Source organism: Chrysemys picta, chromosome 7, assembly GCF_011386835.1.
Source record: "Chrysemys picta bellii isolate R12L10 chromosome 7, ASM1138683v2, whole genome shotgun sequence".
NCBI classification, from domain to species: Eukaryota; Metazoa; Chordata; order Testudines; family Emydidae; genus Chrysemys; species Chrysemys picta.
The window spans coordinates 94,588,767-94,612,467 of NC_088797.1; the positions used below are offsets into that span (position 1 = coordinate 94,588,767).

General features: G+C 45.4%; 1 protein-coding gene across 2 annotated transcripts in view; it reads left to right on the plus strand.

Annotated features, from left to right (window-relative positions):
- The first annotated feature begins 2,504 nt into the window (after positions 1-2,504).
- Positions 2,505-23,701, plus strand: part of LOC101948768 (lipase member M-like) — a 35,924-nt gene continuing 14,727 nt past the window's right edge. Inside the window, exons 1-5 of one of the 2 annotated variants that reach the window (XM_024107276.3) lie at positions 2,505-2,670; positions 14,093-14,234; positions 17,492-17,606; positions 21,456-21,654; positions 22,435-22,544. In XM_024107276.3, the coding sequence (XP_023963044.2) occupies positions 2,669-2,670; positions 14,093-14,234; positions 17,492-17,606; positions 21,456-21,654; positions 22,435-22,544 (568 nt within the window). In that variant the 5' untranslated portion in view covers positions 2,505-2,668. The remainder of the gene's footprint in view (positions 2,671-14,092; positions 14,235-17,491; positions 17,607-21,455; positions 21,655-22,434; positions 22,545-23,701) is intronic. The other variant, XM_005292554.4, reaches the window with a different exon arrangement.

Sequence of the window (23,701 nt, forward strand, 5' to 3'; positions counted from 1 at the left end):
ATTTTAAATCCTGAGGAAACATCTCAAGACAATTCTAAATCATCTTTATGTACTAACCACGTGAACACCAAATGCAAGCCATTACTCAGAGAACCTACTTGCCTCCACCTACATTACATGACTGAGCTGAACTGAATCAGAGAGACACCGTTCCTGTAAGTCTGCTAATAGATCCTTTAAAAATATTGTGAGATTGTAGTTCCATACAAATTTGGTAAAAAGTGAGCAAATATGCGGATGGATTTTCCCATACAACTAAAAATATCCATGGTCTTGTTGACAATGTCATTCCTAAGAGGAGGTAGTTCATCTTCTCTGTTTTTTTCTGATAGCTGCAAGACATTCCAATGCTGTTCAGGATCATAATTCCTATGCTCCTTCTATGAATACTTGGTTAATTAAAATATGGCACATTCTTACTACCCAAAGGAATCAAAATAATCATTATAATGCTACCTGGCCGCCTCAGAAATTGTTGCTGTATATCATTATCCTAATACCATGTATGGAATCCTGGCTCCACTGAAGTCAATAGGCATTTTGCAATTGCTTTTAATAGACAGAGCCACAATTTCATACCCTGTATCTTTTTATGGAATAATTTTATATCGCTCTATAATTACATATTTTATCACTTATCTCTGTATGCTACTTTCAAAATCATAATTTGAAAAAGTTTGCTTCTGAGACCATATCACATTTTCATTGTTTTAATTACATCATAATTTCTTAGTGAATGTTTTGTAAAATCCATAAAAAATAATCAGAAAAGGTTTTTTTTAAATAATCACAAAAGTCAGTACACCTCTACCCCGATATAATGCGTATTCAGAGCTTGATGAAACCCTCTGCCATTCTGTAATACTTCAGCCCTAATCCTGACCTTTCTTAGTTTATGGAGTGATAATCATGAAGGAAATTCTCTATCCATTCCCAAGTCAATGACCTCTGTTTCAGAATATATTTCAGTTGGTTGTAAGCCTGATTACAGAATATAGCAGTCTTCTTCATTGCCACTAACACTCACCATATACAAGCAAGCAAAGTATTACTCTGTATCCTCTCATTGCTCTAGTTCTAAAGGAGCATGTGAGACAGAGAGCCCTGGAGTCTGATGTTCTTTAGCCTCAGAACAGATACAGCACAAACCGTATACAAGCTTCTCTACTCTGCCCTAACCATATAATTAATCAGATAGAATTCCCAGAAAAAAATTATACTAAACTGGAGTTAAGGCTGAGAGCAATAATTTAAAGGTAAAAACATTTCAGAGATGTCGTAATTATCCCCCAAACAAGATTTTCAAGTCTAGGAAATTCAGAATTCAGGCTACACTTTAGAGTAATCCAAACATGTTAAGGTATAGCAATGCAAATGTAAGGCACACAAACTGCTCTCCCATGTAGTGATGCCACGCAATAACTATGTACACCTCTACCCCAATATAACGAGACCTGATATAACACGAATTTGGATATAACATGGTCAAGCAGTGCTCCGGGGGGGGCGGGGCTGCACAGTCCGGCAGATCAAATCAAGTTCTATATAACGCGGTTTCACCTATAACACGGTAAGATTTTTTGTCTCCCGGGGACAGCGTTATTTCGGGGTCGAGGTGTATATGAAAATATACAATATGAAATCCCAACAGATTGATGCAGTCAGCCTGATAAGAATCGGAGCTAAGAGAGGACAGACTGTATTCCCCTCTCCACACTCCCAATGAGCTGAAGGAAAAACAAATTTCATTATCATTTTGTTTTTACTTTTACATTACTATCTAATATGACCTTAAACCACAGGTGGGCAAACTACAGCTCACGGGCCACATCCGGCCCGCAGGACCCTCCTGCCTGGCCCCTGAGCTCCTGGCTCGGGAGGCTCGCCCTGACCCTTTCCCCTTTGTTCCCCCTCCCCTGCAGCCTCAGCTCACTGCGTCGCCGGCACAATGCTCTGGGCGGTGGGGCTGCGAGCTCCTGGGGCAGCGCAGCTGCAGAGCCCGGCCTGACCCAGTCTCTGTGCTGCGCGGTGGCAATGGTGTGGCTGGCTCCAGCCGGGCAGCACGGCTGTAGCACCGCCAGCCACCAGTGCTCCAGGCAGCGCGGTAAGGGGGCAGGGAGCGGGGGGGGGGGGGGTGGATAGAGGGCAGGGGAGTTCAGGGTGGTGGTCAGGAGGCGGGGGTGTGGATAGGGGTCAGGGCGGTCAGAGGGCGGGGAACAGGGGGGTTGAATGGGAGCAGGGATCCCGGGGGGGGGGCAGTCAGGAATGAGAGGAGGTGTTGGATGGGCAGTGGGGGACAGTCAGGGGTTCCGGGGGCAGTCAGGGGATAGGGAACGGGGTGGTGGTGGATGGGGCGGGGTCCCAGGGGGGAGCGGATGAGGGGGGGCGGGCCACGACCCTCTCCCCTAACCGGCCCTCCATACAATTTTCAAAACCCGATGCAGCCCTCAGGCCAAAAAGTTTGCCCGCCCCTGCCTTAAACACACCCTGCTACGTGTGCTGACAACACACAGCAATTGTAATCGCTGCTCTTAAGTAATGAGTGCATTTTGATTACCTGTAACTGTTGTATGCTTCCCGCAATGAATCAGTTGATGTGGAGTCAGCCTGAGAGCTAGAGACAGAAGGAAGGACTGAGAGAACTGAAGCAAAGCTAAGTTTCTTGTATATGTGAGTTTGTGGTTTCTTTGCTTTGTCACCTATTTATGAATAAGAATAATCTGCAGGGAATGCATAGTGTCTTTGTTTCTGATGCTTATTGTGAGTGTGTAATAAGAGCTCTCTGCTTGGTGATACCGGCAGAGGGGATATGTGTGTGTGTGTGAATTGCTGCTTCTCCTGCTTGAAAGCGGTCAGAGAGATCAAAAATTTCATCTTCCTTTACTTTTTTTTTTCTTTTTAAACCCTGAGGATTAAGAAGTGCAAATCCCTGATCTCTCAGGGTGCAGCTAAACTGGCAAAAATTGGACACACAATTTAACATTGGTAAAGGTGCTTTTGTGGTAACAAGTGGAAGATGTACTGTAAAGAGGGTCAGCATGTCCAGTTTTTGTGACTATGCAAGCAGTCTAATGGCTTTTGTGTCTTTTTTTTGTGGTGGGTTTTTTGGGAACCTTACCATATAAAGAGATTATAGGATGGGAGATTTGGTCAGTAATCTGTAGAAAATGCCTTGCTTCAGGCTTCTTCTGCAATTTTCTTTGGGGGGGCTCTTATTAAGAAATACTCGTGTAGCCTGGATAGTAAGGGTCTTTTAGATCCCTACAGCATGGGTTTTAATGGCTGAGTAATGACAGTTCCGCTTGTGAATGGAGCTAAGAACCTTAATGATTCTGTCAGTCAGTCACCCGGATAGTGCATGCATCTCTCAGAACTAGGTAAGTGGTGGCATGGGCCCAGAACTGGTTCTGCTTAGATACTCACTGACCCATCACCTCCTGTAGAATGAAGGAGTAGCTCTGGTGCTTCACTTAGAGTTGCTTGGGAATTTTTGAAGTAACTTTTTCTTTGTCAGAAAATGCCAATTCATCAACACCAAAACTTTCTGCAGAAATGTACCTTTTTTGAGCAGGAGTTTTTTCATGTCCAGGATGGAATTGCTGCGCAGGCAGCTCTACACTCCCCACCCCAAAATAGTGTAATGGGAGTGTGAGTGACTGAGGTTCAATTCCCTGATCTCCCTGATTCAGGCCAGACAATTGAATCCAGATCTCCTACATCCCAGGTTAATGCCCTAAGCACAAGGTATTCTGTTTTTTCCCACGCAAAAAAAAAAAAAAAAAAAAAAATCAACAGATCATAAGAACATACATAAGAATGGCCATACTGGGTCAGACCAAAGGTCCACCTAGCCTAGTATCCTGTCTACTGACAGTGGCCAATGTCAGGTGCCCCAGAGGGAATGAACAGAACAGGTAATCATCAAGTGATCCATCCCCTGTCACCCGTTCCCAGCTTCTGGTAAACAGAGGCTAAGGACACCATCCCTACCCATCCTGGCTAAAAGCCATTGATGGACCTATCCTCCATGAACTTACCTAGTTCTTTTTTGAACCCTGTTATAGTCTTGGCCTTCACAACATCCTCTGGCAAGGAGTTCCACAGACTGACTCTGCATTGTGTGAAAAAATACTTCCTTTTGTTTGTTTTAAAACTGCTGACTATTAATTTAATTTGGTGACCCCTAGTTCATGTGTAATGAGAAGGAGTAAATAACACTTACTTACTTACTTACTTCCTCCACACCAGTCATGATTTTACAGACCTCAATCAGATCTCCTCTTGTCTCTTTTTCAAGCTGAAAAGTCTGTCTTATCAATCTCTCCTCATACGGAAGCCATTCCATACACCTAATCATTTTCGTTGGTCTTTTCTGAATCTTTTCCAATTCCAATATATCTTTTTTGAGATGGGGTGACCACATCTACATGCAGTATTCAAGATGTGGGTGTACCATGGATTTATATAGAGGCAATGTGATATTTTCTGTCTTATTATCTATCCCTTTCTTAATGATTCCCAACATTCTGTTTGCTTTTTTGACTGCCACTGCACATTAAGAATGGCCATACCAAAGGTCAGTCCAGCCCAGTGTTCTGTCTACTGATAGTGACCAATGCCAGATGTCCCAGAGGGAGTGAACCTAACAGGTAATGATCAAGTGATCTCTCTCCTGCCATCCATCTCCACACTCTGACAAACAGAGACTAGGGACACCATTCCTTACCCATCCTGGCTAATAGCCATTAATGGACTTAACCTCCATGAATTTATCTAGTTCTCTTTTAAATCCTATTATAGTCCTAGCCTTCACAACCTCCTCAGGCAAGGAGTTCCACAGGTTGACTGCGTGCTGTGTGAAGAACTTCCTTTTATTTGTTTTAAACCTGCTGCCCATTAATTTCATTTGGTGGCCCCTCGTTCTTTTATTTACTTGTTCCCATAATATCTTTTTCTTATTCACTTTCTCCACACCACTCATGATTTTATATACTCTATCATATGCCCCCTTAGTCTCTTCTTTTCCAAGTTGAAAAGTCCTAGTATCTTTAATCTCTCCTCATATGGGACCCGTTCCAAACCCCTAATCATTTTAGTTGTCCTTCTCTGAACCTTTTCTAATGCCAGTATATCTTTTTTGAGATGAGGAGACCATACCTGTACACAGTATTCAAGAGGTGGGCGTACCATGGATTTATATAAGGGCAATAAGATATTCTCTGTCTTATTCTCTATCCCATTTTTAATGATTCCAAACATCCTGTTTGCTTTTTTGACTGCCGCTGCACACTGCGTGGACATCTTCAGGGAACTATCCACGATGACACCAAGATTTCTTTCCTGATTAGTTGTAGCTAAATTAGCCCCCATCATATTGTATGTATAGTTGGGGTTATTTTTTTCCAGTGTGCATTACTTTACATTTATCCACATTAAATTTCATTTGCCATTTTGTTGCCCAATCACTTAGTTTTTAGAGAGTTTTTTTAAGTTCTTCACAGTCTGCTTTGGTCTTCACTATCTTGAGCAGTTTAGTATCATCTGCAAACTTTGCCACCTCACTGTTTACCCCTTTCTCCAGATCATTTATGAATAAGTTGAATAGGATTGGTCCTAGGACTGACCCTTGGGAAACACCACTAGTTACCCCTGTCCATTCTGACAATTTACCATTTATTCCTACCCTTTGTTTCCTATCTTTTAATCCGTTACCAATCCGTGAGAGGACCTTTCCTCTTATCCCATGACAGCTTACTTTGCTAAAGAGTCTTTGGTGAGGGACCTTGTCAAAGGCTTTCTGAAAATCTAAGTACACTAGATCCACTGGATCCCCCTTGTGCACATGCTTGTTCATCCCCTCAAAGAATTCTAGTAGATTGGTGAGGCATGATTTCCCTTTACAGAAAACATGTTGACTCTTCCCCAACAAATTATGTCCATCTATGTATCTGGCAATTTTGTTCTTACTATAGTTTCAACCAGTTTCCCGGTACTGAAGTCAGGCTTACCGGCCTGTAATTGCCAGGATCACCTCTGGAGCCCTTTTTAAAATTGACATCACATTAGCTATCCTTCATTAGCTACAGAAGCTGATTTAAATGATAGGTTACAGACTACAGTTAGTAGTTCTGCAATTTCACATTTGTGTTTCTTCAGAACTCTTGGGTGAATACCTTCTTGTCCTGGTGACTTATTACTGTTTAGTTTATCAATTTGTTCCAAAACCTCCTGTAATGACACCTTAATCTGGTACAGTTCCTCAGATTTGTCACCTAGAAAGAATGGCTCAGATTTGGGAATCTCCCTCACATCCTCAGCCTTGAAGACCGATGCAAAGAATTCATCCAGTTTCTCCACAATGGCCTTATCATCCTTGAGTGCTCCTTTAGCATTTCAATCGTCCAGTGGCCCCACTGGTTGTTTAGTAGGCTTCCTACTTCTGACGTACTTTTTTGGTTTTCCTAATTATATTTTACCCTTCATTTGCTAGAGTTTATGCTCCTTTCTATATTCCTTAGTAGGGTTTAACTTCCACTTTTTAAAGGATGCCTTTTTGCCTCTCACTGCTTCTTTTACTTTATTGTTTAGCCACGGTGGCACTTTTTCGGTTTTCTTACAATGTTCTTTAATTTGGGGTATACAATTAAATTGAACCTCTATTATGGTGTCTTTAAAAAGTTTCCATACAGGGATGGGGATTTCACTTTTGGTACTGTACCTTTTAATTTCTGTTTAACTAACTTCCTCATTTTTGTGTATTCCCCCTTTTTGAAATTAAATGCTACAGTGTTGGGCTGCTGTGGTGTTTTCCCCACCACAGAGATGTTAAATTTAATTATATTATGGTCATTATTACCAAGCAGTCCAGTTATAATCACTTATTGGACCAGATCCTGTGCTCCACTTAGGACTAAATCAAGAATTGCTTCTCCTCTTGTGGATTCCAGGACTAGCTGCTCCAAGAAGCAGTTATTTAAGGTATCAAGAAAGGTCTTGGTTTCATTCCTTGTTGTAATGGAAACAAATTTCAAAACCTCAGATTTTTTCACAAAATGGAATCTTGTTTCCCAACCACCCTATTTCCATCCACCTTGCAGGACATGGGATGCTCAGCCACAATTTAGTTTATTTCAGAATGTGCCCATTCCTTTTGCCTCTGGATTAGGACTAACACTTACAGTTTTGCTGGTGTGTAAACAGATTTTATGGGGTTCTTCACAGCTTTATTCGCTGAGCCGGTACTAGTGTGCTGGTTGGTGTTCTCACTGAGTACATGTATGCACACCCTATCTTGACTGGACTGTCTTACGAGTTCCTAGAAAGCACCTTCTAGGTTTTACCCAGAAGATGGAGGAGAGCTGTCCCAAGGCTGGCCATATGGTGGGTTTTATTTCCAAACTTTAGGAGTGGTCTCTCCCTGTGTGGTCTCTCCCTGGAGCTGGAGGGATATGCTAGCTGCTTCCCGAGAGCTGTGCAGAGCTGGTGGTCTTTTGTTTGATTTTTAATATAACTTGTTTCAGTCAATGCCCTGTGTGCCTTACAAATAAAATTCTGGGTGTTCTTGTTGGATTATTAAGGTGATTCTTGCTGATCCTGTGTGTGCTTGGTTAAAGAAATCTCTGCTATATGCCAAGGGCCCAAGTAATATCAGTTTACATTATTATTGTGCAAATGTAATTATAATTTCTATCAACTTTTAGCAAAATATGAACCAGGCGAATGGCAGAGCCAGACCCAGATAGAATTATTTCATTTAATGAGGGCATTAGTAGTAGGGTGTTGTAAGGAGGCCACCTTGATTGATTGATTGATTGATTCATTCATTCATGTGAGCTTCCAGACTCATATTGTTGAGTCTTTGTTCCTGCAACTGGCAGGACAATGGCAGGTTAGTCCCTTCAATACTGTGTATCTGATTTAAAAGGCAATCAAGACAAGTGTATTGAGGATTTCAGCAAGTTAGCAAAGCCAAACAGTGATAGGATGAGCATTAAGGAAAATCTCTGCCTGTGGGGAAGGAGTAATTCAGCCTCCTCAGTCTCTCCAGCTAGGCAGAAACAAGCTTGGAAATCAGCAGAACCTCACAAGTTCTGCTACCGGAGGACACTCCACTCCCATAGAGAAGGAAACAGGGTTTGCCCCTCAGAAATCACTGTATAAATAAGCTAAAAGAGCACTGAAGAGTTAACAGTATGAGCCCCCATTACAGAATTCTGCTATTATATCTTTGCTGGTTATGCTAGTGTGGAGTGATTATTAGAGCTGATTGGGAATTTTTTGATTAAATATTTTTGTCTGAAACTTTGTCACGTCAAGAGAGAGACCCCAGAATAGCGAATAGCCTGGTGGTTTGGACACTCATTTCAGCTGTAGGAGACATTGCTGCCTGATTCAGAACAGGGACTTGAAACTGTTTCCTAATAGGATTGCCAACTTTCTAATTGCCTTTCCCGTTCCCTGAGGCCCCATCCCTACCCCATCCCTTCTCCAAGGCCCTGCCCCCGCTCACTTCATCCCCCCTCCCTCCATCGCTCACTTTCTCCCAACCATGCTCACTCATTTTCACCAGGATGGGGCAGGGATTTGGAGTCCGAGAGGGGGCTCAGGGCTGGGGCAGGTGGTTGGGGTGTGGGAGGAGGTGAGGGCTCTGGCTGGGGGTCTGGGTTTTGGGGTGGAGCTGGGCATGAGGAGTTTGGGGTGCAGGAGGAGGCTTGGGGCTGGGGACAAGGGGTTTGGAGTGTGGAAGAGGGCTCAGGGCTGTGGCATGGGCTTGGGGCGTAGGAGGGGGTGCAGAGTGCAGGTTCCAGGAGGGAGTTTGGGTGCAGAAGGAGATTCCAAACTGGGGAAGGGGTTTGGGGTGTGTGAGGGAGTTCAGGCTGTAGGATCTGGGTGGCGCTGACCTCAGGCGGTTCCTGGGAAGCGGAGACATGTCCCTCTGCTCCTAGGCAGAGGGGTGGCCTGGGGGTCTGCGTGCTTCCCACCCCCGCAGGTGCCACCCCTGCAACTCCCATTGGCCATGGTTCCCGGCCAATGGGAGCTGCAGGGCCAGCGCTCAGTGTGGAGCCCCCACGGCCGCCCCTCCACCTAGGAGCAATATTGAAGGGACCTAGGAGCTGGAGGGATATGCTGGCTCCTTCCCGAGAGCTGTGCATAGCTGGGCAGGGAGCCTGCTAGACCCACTGCGCCGCAAAGCAGACTTTTAACATCCCGGTCAGCAGTGCTGACTGGAGCCACCAGTGTCCCTTTTTGACCAGGGAATCACCCAAACCACTGGGATATTGGCTGTCTAAGGTGTGTCTCTTTCCCTCTGTTTTTTAGCAAAAAGTTTCAGGTCTCTCTCTCTCTCTTTTTTTTTTTTTTTTTTTTTTTTATTATTCCAATGTGGAATGAAAACAAATTCTGAAACCTCTTTTTTTTTTTTTTTTTTTTGCAAATCAGAATTATTTTTTCTGACACACTTTATTGATTATATAATAAATATGATGGTGGAGCTGTTTCCTGTTATACATCTTGAAGTCGAAAGTGCCCCCAACTGCATATATAGACACCCTGCACTAGGCGTGTATAAATCCAAAGAAATAATATAGTCATGGATTAGTAAGGGTTTTTATTTATTTATTTAAATTGCCCAATGTTGTCTCTGAAGTAAGCAGAAGGAGTGGGGCTGCAGGGTTGAGATAGCACTTGTGTATTCTTTGCTCATAGAACAGTGGTCTACATGAGATTCCTTTCCAATCTTGGAGGAACTCACATGGCAGCTTGGGATATTTGCTGGTGCCAAGGGTTGGGCCGTTGCTGTTTTACAGCTCTTTTATTCCAGTCCAGCTGCTTGGTGGCTCAGGAAGATATTGCTGCCTCAGCACATTCGGAAAGTTATCCTGATACACCTGAGAGTGTCTTTTAAAGATTAGCTTATGTGGAAACTGTGTTGCACATCTCCTCCCCAAGCCCACTCCATATCTTACTAGACTGACTTCCCACTGGGAGTGGCTTTGTCAAGTGTTCCCAACTCTCATGAGTATTGCAATATTTGGTGTTTTGCTTCTTGAATCAAAAGATTGCATAAGAATCCCATCTTTGGTGTAAAAAAGGGAATTTTCTACCCTTCATGGTTGTGGAGAAAAGCTTGAAAACATGAATCAAGAGCAGGTTGACACTTCTTTCAATGGAAAATAAATTTTTTGGACAAAAACACAAATGTTCACACAAAAACTTATCTTGAGTTTTCTTTTAATTTTTTTATGAAAAATTTCGTAACACTTAAAAAAAATGTAATACAAGCCACAATCCAGCCTTTAATGAGTGTTTTGGGAAGCAGTAAAGGGGACCTGAACAACCTGGAAACACACAACAAGCCTTGATGAGAGGAGTTTGTAATGATTGATGTATCATTGTATTGCATATAGGATTATATTTTATGTATGTCTTCGCCTGCAAACTTTATTCAGCTGAAAAAATGCTGCTCTTTTCTTTTTTTATTATGTCTTACTCTTCCAATCACTTCGATGTGCCAGTCATCAGTCATCTGATGTTGGCATCAGATACAAAAAGTACTAGAAACACAATGGCTGTTTAGTTATGTCCGGGTCCTTGGTCCCACTGACAAATCACATTTTCTATAAAGTTATTTTCTGACCTTCTTTATGTAGGAAAGAGAGAAGGGCTATCAGGACATTTGGTAGCTACATTTAGTCAGGAAAACTCTGCAAAGCACTGAGTCTTATGTTGTGAACTGAATTATACAATACTTTTATTCACTCTGGTCTGCAGTCAGGGATTACCAAGTCCAGAAGCCCTCTAACAAGCAAATCCTGGTCTAAGTCCCCAAACTTCACCAGGTGTTTTCAGCCGAAGCGTCATTGTTGATCCCAATATTGGAAGCATTCAGGATTCCTGCAGATAACTAGGCCCTAGCCCAATGGATTCTTTGATGATGAAGACTAGAACCGTGAAATGAATCAGTTATTGTATGTGGAGCAGCATGGGGACCAGAGCCTTGGTGTTGTATGCTCTTATTGCTTTGTGCCACTTACAAGGAGAAAAGCTTCTCTGTGGCCTTCACAGTCAACCCAGGGTAGAGCACACTGCAGTAGTCTAATCTCTAGTTGACAAAGGCATGGATTACTATGGGGAAAGTCCATTTCTGAGGGTACATCTACACTACAGGGGGGAGTCGATTTAAGATACGCAAATTCAGCTATGTGAATAGCGTAGCTGAAATCAACGTATCGCAGCCGACTTACCCCGCTGTGAGGACCGCGGCAAAATCGACTTCTGCGGCTTCCTGTCGACGGCGCTTACTCCCACCTCCGCTGGTGGAGTAAGAGCGTCGATTCGGGGATCGATTGTCGCGTCCCGACAGGACGCGATAAATCGATCCCCGAGAGGTCGATTTCTACCCGCCGATTCAGGCGGGTAGTGTAGACCTAGCCTGAGAAGAAGGGACACAGTCCTATGCCTATATGAAGATAGAAAAAGGTGTTTATGGTCATTGCTACTGCTTGGGTATTTAGAAGTATTTCAATGGGAGTCACTGCTCACCACCTTGACAATCAGAGGTCACTTGCCCCCTGTGAAGGGCACAGTCATAATTACTCAAAAAGAAATGGAGTACTTGTTGCACCTTAGATACTAACAAATTTATTTGAGCATAAGCTTTTGTGGGCTACAGCCCACTTCATTGGTTGCATCCGATGAAGTGGGCTGTAGCCCAGGAAAGCTTATGCTCAAACAAATTTGTTAGTCTCTAAGGTGCCACAAGTATGCCTCTTCTTTTTGCAGATACAGACTAACACGGCTGCTACTCTGAAACCAGTCATAATTACTGGCATTTTTAAATAGTGCTTTCTTCACTTTCACACATGGGCAGAGCATATAATAGGCACGGGAAGGCATCGCCTTCCCACACAGGTGCCCCAGACGTGTCGCCGAATGCTGGGGCCCTGGTGGCCCTGCCTCTTCCCCTCCCTGCCTTCCACGCTACCATGTTTTTCTTTATTATGGTTCACGCAGGTTCTGGGACAGCTGAGCAGGCTGAGTAGCAGATAGCCTGCTCAGCTGCCCCTGAACCTGCATGGAACATATATGAGCTCAAATTTCAGTCACTCATGCTTTCCCCGCTGCTGCAGTTTTCTCCAGCACACCACCAATGCCACCAACCCTCCTCTCCAGAGATCCCAGCTTGCTGTGCTGCTGCTTGCTTTGGGGTTCCTTCCCCTTCTGCCCACTCGGCTCCCTCCTTGCTTGGCCCCTCACCCCATCTAGACCCCCTCCCTGCTCCTTGGGTAGGCTAAGTAGGCTTCCTCCTTCCCTCTCCTTCCCCGCTGCTCCTCCTCCTCCGCCGCCCTCTCCCTGCTCGGTTGGCCCCAGCCAGTGAATCCCCCTGTCTCTGCTCAGCCTCCCTCCTGCTTGCTCTGTGTGGGGTTTCCTCCTCATCCCCCCTGCCCACCTGCTCCCCGGGTTCCTCCTCCTCTCCTCTTCCTGCTCGTGTTTGGCCTCCTGCCATTCACTCATTACAGTCCCCCGCTCCCCATTCACTCAGCCCTCCCCCTCACTGCTCTCCAGTTTCATCCACATTCCCCCTCCCTCGCTTGCCCTACCCCTGTTGCTCAGTTTAACATGTTGATGCTTTTTGTGCTTTGCATTATACAATAGGAGGGTGTGGGAGGTGAAGGGCCCCATCAGTTTGAAAAGTGGTTCTGGTTTTCACTGGCTAGCCTAGCTGTGGGATTCCTCCTGCTGTGCTGATGCTGGAGCAACTCAGCTAAGGCGCCGGAACTGGGGGCGAGGGCAGATCACTTTTAAAAGAGGGTGGGCTTTTGGAAAGCTTGCCTCTCTCACCAACAGAAGTTGATCCAATAAAAGATATTGTTGCCTCACCCACCTTCATGGGTGGCAGGTATAATAGTCCAGGGGGAACCACCTTGTCTCTCTAAAAGGATACAAGTCATATAGAACTCATCACACATAATTTCTGTGTGAAACAAGGAATCACATTGAAATCAGAGTTGTTGGATGATTCCTCTATGAACTCTACTGTACCACAAATACAACTACCTACATGCACAGCCTGTTCAGTAATCAATTAAGAGTCCCTTCAAAGAGACTCATTTGTTTTCCAGATGAAAGAAATGGAAAGTAAAATTTAAGGGAAGAGCATGGCTTGGTGTTGAAAGCAGAGCTAGAAATGTGAAGATTTGGGGTTCTATTAATGGCCTCCCTGTCACAGACTTGCAATATGACATTGCACCCATCATTTAAGACTTCATCTCAAGGGGAGTCTTTCCATTGATTTAAAAAGACAGCGGATGGGGACTTAATTATCACATGCCTCAGTTTCTCCATCCGAAAAACGGGGATAATAATACTTGCCTGCCTCACGGGAGTTTGTATAAATTCATTGGTTTTGGTTAGGTTCTTTGAGGTCATCAGATGGAAAGTGCTTAGAAGTGCGATTTTGCAAAGTGTTTTTTACCATTCCAAAACCTTTATGCTTCATTCATGCAGTATGCACTCCTCCTGGATCACAGGAGAATTTCAGTTTGGGACTTTATTAGACAACTCCTCCTCCCACTGTGTGATGCTAGAGCAAGTTGCCAGAAGGGGGGGGAGCAGGGCCCCACTCCATCATCCCTTTTCAAAGTAGGAGGTGGGAGGGCTAGACAAAGACGCAGGTAGGCCAGCCAACCTTATGCTATGTGTGCAGTCAGTCCGTGTGCTGCAGGGAGGGCTGGATCACTTGTGGCAACAGGCACCCTATACTGTCCTGTCCTCAGGGCCAGGGCCAGCTAAGCGGGACTGGGCGGTAGAGGCTGAGCAATAGATGGCCAGGAGGCATGGATCCCTGTCTACCTGGGCCAGAGCCCTTCAGAGCATTCCCACAGGTAAGCAGTGGGCAATTAGGTTTTTTCACTTGTTCAAATTCTGCACTGGGCAGGGCAGGAAGTTGGGTTAGGGCTCGGGTATTTACTTCTAGATCAGACTCTTGGCTTTTTTCTTGCTATAAAAGTAAATAGTACCATTTTTTTAAAGCAGAGAGATACAGTATGTTCATAGAATTCCTATTAATCGATAAATGAATTGTTTCACACAGGTCTAAGATGCAGCTCTTTATTATGTTGGCATATTTGTTCCAAGGAATTAGATATTCAGAAGAACTCATAAGATGGAATATTAAACATGGAGAAGAAATGCTAAAGAAGATTACTGTGGATCCAGAATGCTTTATGAATGTTGTAAGTTATGTAATTTTCTCTCTATTTAAAGTATGGATTGCATTATTACTATAATACAACATCACTGATAATGGTCTGCGTGCCAAATTAATTTTATTCGAGTCCAGTTCACAATGAATACAAACTATGGTCATGTGTCCAGTAGATGTACCTTGCATAAAATCACATAATAAGACAGCATGTTAGATTGGTGCTGCTACCACCTCACCTTTGGCTGAAAAGACAGGTAAGTAGTTGCTTTAGGGCACTGGGAGTCAAGACTCCTGAATTCTGTACCCAGCTCTGCCACTGATTCACATTGTCTATGAGCAGTGCGCTTAAGGCCTGATCCAGTTCCTACTGAAATCACTGGGAGTCTCTCCATGTATATGAACAAATATATGCTGCTGTAAGCCACCGTCAGAGTTATTTAGAGGGTGTTAATACTGTGGTGATCAGAGCTGGCTTTAGGCCGATTCCCTGGAATCGGGCCCCGCACCTAAGAGGGCCCCACACCTGCGCCTAAGAGTGCCCCGCGCCTTAGGTGCCTTTTTAATTTTTTTTTACTCACCCGGCAGCGGTCCGCTCCGGGTCTTCAGTGGCATTTCAGCAGCTGGGGGTCCTTCAGTGCCACAGAAGACCTGGAGCCGAGTGAAGGAACCTCCACCGCCGAAGTGCTGCCGAAGACCCGGACTGCCGCCTGGTATTCAAATCGGGCCCCACAGGTCCTAAAGCCGGTCCTGGTGGTGATGATAGCTTCCTCTGACAAGGGTTGGTATTTGTGGGAATTGCAGGGGGCTGAGAAGGGATTTGAATGAGAGGAGATGCCTGGTACACTGGGACAGGAAAGGAATTTCAGGACCTCCATACTTGGCCTTGGGGATTTTGACTGCCAGACAGCCAGATCCCCAGTGAAGACTATTTTCCAATCTAAAATAAATTAAACCCTTCCCCTGTAACAACATGGATGCTCACTACAGCATCTAGGAAGTTAAATATCTTCCCTCAAAAACTGGGTTCTGACAATACAGGCTACCTTCAACTACAAACCTGCTGTCTGGATCATTTTTAAATTGTTCCAGGTTAAAGGGAACAGTTTTATGAGTAAGTTGTTACATTATTTTTCAAGTTAAAAGCCCATGCATTTCTTGCAAAAGTATTATTATGCACTGTAGCATTAAGGGAGCGTCTTTAACACTAAGCTCCTAAAGCTATATAGAAAGCTTGTATAAAAGACAAATATATCCATGTTGTGCTGCTTGTCTCATTTTAAAAGTAGGATGTTGCTTCCCAGCATCCAGGGAAACTGATCTTCTCTCATTTTTCAAGAGGGTTATGAATGAAGAGGGAATGAATTGTCTACGAGTCAGGCTATTGCCCTATTCACTTTTTTTTACTATACATTTTCTTGGCTCTTTTCCAAATCCAGCTAACATGGCATTGTTTGAAAATAAGCCCGGTACTGAAAAGCATTTCAGCTAATAGATTGACTGTATCTATTGAATATTCAGCAAATAGTAGAAAAAAGTATCTGGTGAATATATCACTTGACCAATTTCAAAAATAATCGAAATATATTAGAGACTAGTATTGGACCATCTCTGGCGCTGAGCAAATACCACAAAAAGGATTCAACTATTCAGATGTCCAAAAGGGTGAAATTAATCAGAAAAGAACATATTAATCCAATTCGATTCAACCAGCTGTATCGTTTAATCCTTAGCCAACTCCCTAATCCATTTAGTACTTAGATACCAGCGCTACGGTGATGACTACTCCTGAAAAATCTAAAATACAGTAGATACATATAATCAATATTTTCTTGATTTCAATGTTTGAATTTAACTGATGGTCTAATCCTAGATATTAAGTGTAGAACGGATTGTAATTCTTCGTAATTTTTAGGGATGCAGCATTGAAATCTGACTCTATGTAGTCTAGAGCAGTGGTCTCCAATTTTTTACGCCCAAGATCACTTTTTGAATTTAAGGGCAAGCCAGGATCTACCCCGCCTCTTCCCTGAGGTCCCCCCTTCCCCAAAGCCCCGCCCCACCCACTCCATCCCCCCCTCTCTCCGTCACTCGCTCTCCTCCCCACCACTCACTTTCACCGGGCTGGGGTAGGGGTTTGGGGTTTGGGAGGGGGTGTGGGCTCTGGGCTGTGGCTGATGGGTTTGCAGTATGGGAGGGGGCTCTGGGCTGAGCCTGGGGCAGGGGGTTTAGGTGCAAGAGGGGGTGAGGGGTGCAGCTCTGGGAAGGAGTTTGGGTGCAGGAGGGGGCTCTGGGCTGGGGCAGAGTGTTGGGGTGCAGGAGGGGGTACAGAGTCCTGGCTCCAGGAGGGGGCTCAGGGCTGGGGCTTGGGTTGCAGGAGGGGGTTTGGGGTGCTCAGGGAGGGGGCTCAGGGCTGGGGGTTTGGATGCGGCCTCCTGCCAGGCAGCACTTACCTCTGGTGGCTCCCGGTTGGTGGTGCAGCGTGGCTGCTGCTAAGGCAGGCTCCCTGCCTACCCCGGTCCCATGCCGCTCCCAGAAGGGGCCAATGCATCCCTGTGGCCCCGGGGGGACGGGGCGGGTGGCATGTGGCTCTGCACGCTGCCCCTCTCTGCAAGCACTGACACCCCCCCCCAGCTCCCATTGGCCACAGCTCCCCGTTTCCAGCCAATGGGAGCTGTGGGGGGCAATGCTTGCAGGCAGGAGCAGCGCACGGAGGGAGACTCCTGCCCCCACCACCCTGTCCCCGGGGCTGTAGGGCCACTCTGGCCACTTCCAGGATCAGTGTGGGGCCGGAACAGACAGGGAGTCTGCTTTAGCAGCAGCCCTGCTGTACCACTGGAGATCGTGATCGACTGGGAGATCCTCTAGGATCGACCAGTCGATTGCGATCGATCGGTTGGTGACCACTGATGTAGAGGCTGCACTACCCAGGTGAATCACAGGTGCCCTTCTATTGTGGTGTTACGGCATATTGCATCAACAGCCCTTCCTTGCCATCTCTTTCCCCCACGGTTAAAGGGAGGGCTCCAAGCTTTGCTGTGCTTCAGTGATCGTTTTTGGGCCGTTACCAGCTAGCATAATTAGAACCCTGGGGAAATTAACTAGTCCCCAGCAGCCCTGAGAACTGGAAGAGCAAAAAGGTGGCACTTTCTCCCTGTCCCTTCTGTGTTGAGCAACAGCTCGAGTGGACATGTGGATTGGGACCAATGTTTCCTCCAAGAGACCTCAGTGCACACGATGTGAAAAATGGATATATATATAAACAAGCCTTTATTTGGCTCCCTGCAGACTGAAATTATCAGGTACCATGGATACCCCAGTGAGGAATATGAGGTTACAACAGAAGATGGATATATCCTTAGCCTTAACAGAATTCCTGGTGGGAAGAACCGTGGGAACACAGGTATGATTTACTTGTATGAAGTAAGGAAGGGTTGGTGGGCCAAGTTTCTAAAAACAGTCCCCTAATTTGCACTCGAGTATATGCAGCTGCATGTTTCATGGTTTTCAATTACGGCAAACTGTACTGGATTCATGTGGTGAGCTTCTGGAGAGCCTGGTTGTCCAGGTTCCATGGCTCTGGGTCATTCTGGCTATGTGGAATATCCCAGGGCTTTCAGGCTCCCTGCCACATAATTGGAAACTTGGGAGCCCTGGTTCCTTGCCATGGAGGTGGAGGCTCTCAGATCTTTCAGGTTCTCTGCTGTGGAGTTGGGAGCGTGGAAGCCCAAGCAAGACTAGGGAGTACTAGGGAGCCTAGAAGCCCTGAGAGCCATGGCTGAGCCAAGAGTCTTGGAGATTGGGCTTGCAAGCTCAATTTCTTTCAAAAATATCTGGATTATTTTAAAACATTTTTTTTTCAGATTTACTTTCAGAAGATTTGGAAATTCTGTTTTTTCGTTCTGAAATAGAATGAAATTTGTTCAGAATTTTGCACGGAATGGAAATTCCGGTTTTTGACTAGCTCTACTTGCGACACAAAAATTATACATAACCAAAACTAAAAACAACACTGCATGTCTAGCCAAGAGTCAGCATCACCAGGTAACACCTGCCATGTTACTTAAGCTCTAGTTAAATTTGCACTAGTTAAAATTCTGTTTAGTGGCAGTTAAGGTTACTTAAGCTCTAGTTAAATTTGCAAACAAAAATTCTGTTTAGTGGCAGTTAAGGTTGCAGTAGAACACACTCCTTCGACCGAAAACTTCTCAAGAATGGAAATAGGAAGGGAAATGCACATACATTGCTTTTCACCTTCCTATTGCCTACCATGTGTGTAACAGACTCCAGCACTCCATGAGGCTTTCACTTCCTTCTCCAACAGATTCCAAAAATTACAACATCCCCCAGCTTCCTCAAGCACAAAATCTTAATGGTCATCTCGTGTGCTTTTATATCAGCAGTTCAGTCACACATTCCATGCAACTGGAAAGTTATTCTGCCTGAATGCTGCCAAGGTCACTCAGCATAAGTACACCAAGAATAAGCCTCCATGTTTAGCAGTGATGAAATAACCTGTCAGCTGGAAGGAGCCTCAGTGAAGAAGTCTCTCATCACTCAATTCCCAAAATACTCCATAATCTCTCTTGGACTTCCGGAAATTGGACACAGCCACAAGTAGCTGCAGCAGCGGGTCTGCTCATTTCTTTGCCACCACAAAGCATATTTTTCAACCTTCAAACATGCTAAAAAGGGATATAGACACCATCTTGACCAGCACTTGCGATAGAACTGATGGCCTAAAAGCATGAGTCTTTAGCTTGTACTAAAGAGTAAAGCTGAGAGCTAGCACAGACTTGCATTCTCTATGGCAGTGGTCTCCAACCTTTTTATGCCCGAGATTACTTTTTCAATTTAAAGGCAACCTAGGATCTACTCTGTCCTTTCCCCAAAGTCCTGCCCCACTCACTCCATCCCCCACCCGCCATCACTCACTTTCCCCCACCCTCACTCACTTTCACCAGGCTGGGGTAGGGTGTATGGGCTTTGGGCTGGGGCCAAGGGGTTCACAGTGTGAGAGGGAGCTTTGGGCAGAGCCTCAGGCAGAGGGTTGGGATGCAGGAGGGGGTGAGGGGTGCAAGCTCTGGAAAGAAGTTTGGGTGCAGAAGGGGGCTCCAGGCTGGGGCAGAGTGTTGGGGTGCCGGAGGGGGTGGGGTGCTGGGTCTGGGAGGGGGTTCAGGGCTGGGGCTTGGGGTGCTGGAGAGGGTTTGGGATTCAGGGGGGGTATGGGGTATTGGCTCTGGGGAGGGGGCTCAGGGCTGGGGCTTGGAGTGCAGGAGAGGGTTCAGGGTGCTGGCTCTGGAGAGGAAGCTCAGGGCTGGGGCTTGGGGTGCAGCCTCCTGCTGGGCAGCACTTACCTCTGTGGCTCCTGGTTGGTGGTGCAGCATGACTGCTGCTAAGGCAGGCTCCCGGCCTACGCCAGCCCCATGCCACTCCCGGAAGGGGCCAACGCGCCCCTGCGGCCCTCGGGGGGGCTGGGTGCGGGCAGCACCTGACTCCACATGCTGCCCCTCTTTGCAAGCACTGCCCCCCCCAGCTCCCATTGGCCACAGCTCCTCGTTCGTGGCCAATGGGAGCTGCGGGAGCGATGCTTGCAGGCAGGAGCAGCGCGCGGAGGGAGACCCATGCCCCCAGGTCCGTGCTGGCTGCTTCCAGGAGCAGTGTGGGGCCCGGGCAGGCATAGAGCTTGCCTTAGTGGTAGCCCCGCTGTGCCGTCGGAGATCACAATCGACAGATTGGTGACCACTGCTCTATGGATTGGGTCCAGAGAGTCACAGAGGACACTCTGAGCAATGGGTTGCACAAGCAAAGTATGTGACAACATACACATTTCAGTTGGTGAGTCACGCTTTAATTTACAGATTACTCACATTTCCCAGTACAAAGATCTATTTTAAAGAGATCTTTTCGCTGTGTGATTTACATGCAACAATGCCATCCTCCCACATAGATCAGCAGCAGGGTCTGAAGGGCTAGGCCTTCCAATCCCTATTTTACACCTTTACTGTTGAGCTCCAGCAGTAACTGCCCCACCTTTTGGAGACCAGCCAGTGGAGGAGGACTTGACACACACTTTCCCAATGATTTACATAACTATTTACTAGTCAGCCGTAGCCTCCTGTGTTCTATCCCTGGCTTTGGGAAAAGGTCTGTGGTTTACAGAAGTTGGCGAAAAGATAATCCAAACTGGTTTAGTCACTCTGAGTGACAGTGTGATGTAGTTGGGTTTGTCACGTTAATTAGAGATCTGGGTTCTAGATCTCTAGACTCCTTCCTAACAGTCTTCTAATTTGGGATTTGTGGCATAGTGTGAAAGGGCAGCCCTACTTCGTGTGCCCTGCAGCAATCCAGGTCAGCCTGCCTCAGTTTCTCCTTTCAGATACCCCAAGAGCTCCATGACAGGCTCTCTTGCCTCAATAGCACCTCCTGGGAGCTGGTTTGTTACACAAACAACATGAAATTGCTCTGAACCAGAAGTTCCAGCATAGCTCATTTATAGGAGCCAGCCACCCAGTGACACACAGGAATTTTGCCCACACTTGGGGGGAGGAGGAATAGCTCAGTGGTTTGAGCATTAGCCTGCTAAACCCAGGGTAGTGAGTTCAATCCTTGAGGGGGCCATTTAGGGATCTGGGGCAAAATAATCTGCCAGGGATGGTACTTGGTCTTGCTGTGAAGGCAGGGGACTGGACTCAATGACCTTTCAAGGTCCCTTCCAGTTCTACATTACTATGAATAGATGAGATTTGAACCCCAGGTCTCCTCTTGCCCCGCTCAAGGACCTTTCCCCTAGATATACAGGTATATTTGGGGAGAGGCTCTTGCATTTGTTTTGTTGCCTCTCTGTAAGTCACTCAAACACACACATTGCCATTCTGATTCAAAAGCTCTAAAATATCCATAGACAGAAAGTACTGATGTATAACTCCTATTCTTGGAGCACATGAGGAGTAACAATGTGGGCAAAGAGCAGATCCCAGGGCTTTAGATTTCTTGCAAAAGGGGTATAAAAAGAGGCACAGTCCAGTGGGGAATTGCCAAAAGAGGTGATGTTGAGCTCTTATTCTTTCTCTATCGATTCACTTTTCATCAAAACAGCATGAAAAACCCAGTCATGCTCCATTTCTAGTCTATGTTTTGGTTTTTGCCATTTCAATGAGACTTTAACAACCTGTTAAAGCAAACGCTGTAACACAACCTTCACCTCTGTGTAGCTACTGCCGTGCCCTAATAAAATGTTCTTCCTTTTCAGGGCAAAAGCCAGTAGTGTTTTTGCAACATCCACTCCTAGGAGATGCTACCCACTGGATTTCAAACCTGGACAACAACAGCCTGGGCTTCGTGCTAGCAGATGCTGGCTTTGATGTTTGGATGGGAAACAGCAGAGGGAACACTTGGTCTATAAAACACAAGACACTTAAACCTGACCAACAGAAGTTCTGGGAGTTCAGGTAGAGTGAATTATTGAGAACTACCAAAAATGGAACTGGCTGGTTCCTTGGAGACTGGCTGGGCTGGGGGGGTTAGATAATGAGATAGGAATGTCTTTCCATTTCACATTATTAGTTCATACCTAGCCCAGATTGGTAGTGACCCAAGGGGTGGGAGGTGGCCTACAATGATAAGCAGGGTGGACAAGATGATAAAAATGCCCAGGGGCTGAAGTGTGGGAGACAAATGGTGGGGAGGGATTGAAGGAGTAAGGGAAGGGTGTGGTTAAAGGGAGGTGGATACTGAAGTGAGTTAGGGGAGGAGGACGAAAAGGAAGATAAGCATACTGGACAGTGATAGTGAGATTGGGCAGCTGAAGGGCTGCAGTGATAGGAGAGAGTCAGGATAAAGTGGCATGGGCAACCAATGGCAATGCAGCAAATGAGGGGAAAAAACACCTATTCAGAGTCCAAGTATCAGAACTGCTATGAGACTGAAGGGTTTTCCTGTCTGTAGCTCCTCATGGCCATGGGGAAAGGCCCAGGGCTTTGTGCTGTGGCACATCCCACTAATCTTAGGTCTCCTGAGCAGACATGCTTCTGCCTTGATCTCTGGAGACAGAGCTGCCTTACTTTCTGAAGTGAGGCAAAGAACCCAAACTTCTAAATGGTTTGACTTAATAATTGAACAGTTCCTGTTTTACTTAGCTAACAAAACTTGAGATTTACTAATGCGCATTCTAATGTAGTTGGGACTATTGTAATTAATGCATGTAAGCCTTTTGTATTTCCTCTCTGTAGTTTTGATGAGATGGGTAAATATGACATTCCAGCAGTTCTCTACTTTGCCATGAATAAAACAGGACAAAAGGAGCTGTACTATGTTGGCCATTCAGAAGGCACAACGTTAGGTACGTGAAGGAATGCAAGCTGGTGTACCATAGCATCCTATTTACATCCCCACAGGATAGTGAAAGCAGGATGTGGACTTCGGTTATTAACTTCCTTTCTCCCTAGCTTAAAAGTTAAAGGTAGAAATATTTTCTAAACTGAAATTGTCAATGTTTGGATAACTTTTCTCAGAACAATTTTTGTTTGTCTGAACTAAGCAAACAAATTGGTTCCTGACATCCTTTTAGACTTCCTTGGTAAGGTTTGTTGATATCAAAACGTATTATTTAGCAGGTGGTCACTGTGAAAGCTTGCCTGGTGTCTTTGCTTATTCTAATTTTGCCAGCTCCTGCGAATTTATCACTAGTCTCACAATATTTGTTGCCAGCTCCTGGAGTCAATGCTATTACACGAGAAGCTCAGATTTCATGATTTAAAAAAAAATAAGTACTTTTCTAACCCGCATGTTTTGGAGAAAGGATCAAAAACACAACCTCTTGCGGCTCAAACAACAGAAGGCAAATAAAAAGAACCTAAACATTATTTAATTTCAAGCCAATCTTTTTATTTTAGTGGGGCCTGATGCAGGATTTTGTGTGCTTGGTCTGCTATTTAAAAAGAAATTGCTGGTACTATAGCCACTATATCAATATTTACAAATTGTTTACTGTGCATACCATCAGTACAGAAAGTCAACTCAGTCCCTAGTGTATGAATGCAATGAGGGACTTGATTCATTTACAGTCGCTTGAGGGTTCCTGGTTTACCCATAGGATCTATTGGTGACAGTGGGATGGGGGATATAGGCTTGTATGCCATGTTGCACCATTGCCATTTGAAAAAAGGAAAATAGTTGGGGAAAAGACAAAAAAAAATGGTGGTTGGGAGTAGGAAGTGTGTTACCACTTCTTTGCATAATATCCCTTTCCCCTTTTCCTCCTCCAGTAAGAACATTCTTAGGATCTTAAGACAAAAATGATAAAACATACATTTAGGCTGGGATTTTCAATGGCATAAACAGGAGTTGGGTGCTTAACTTCCCTAGGCAGAAGGATAGCTCAGTGGTTTGAGCATTGGCTTGCTAAACCCAGGGTTGTGAATTCAGTCCTTGAGGGGGCTGTTTAGGGAACAGGGATAAAAATTTGGGGATTGATCCTGCTTTGAGCAGGGGGGTTGG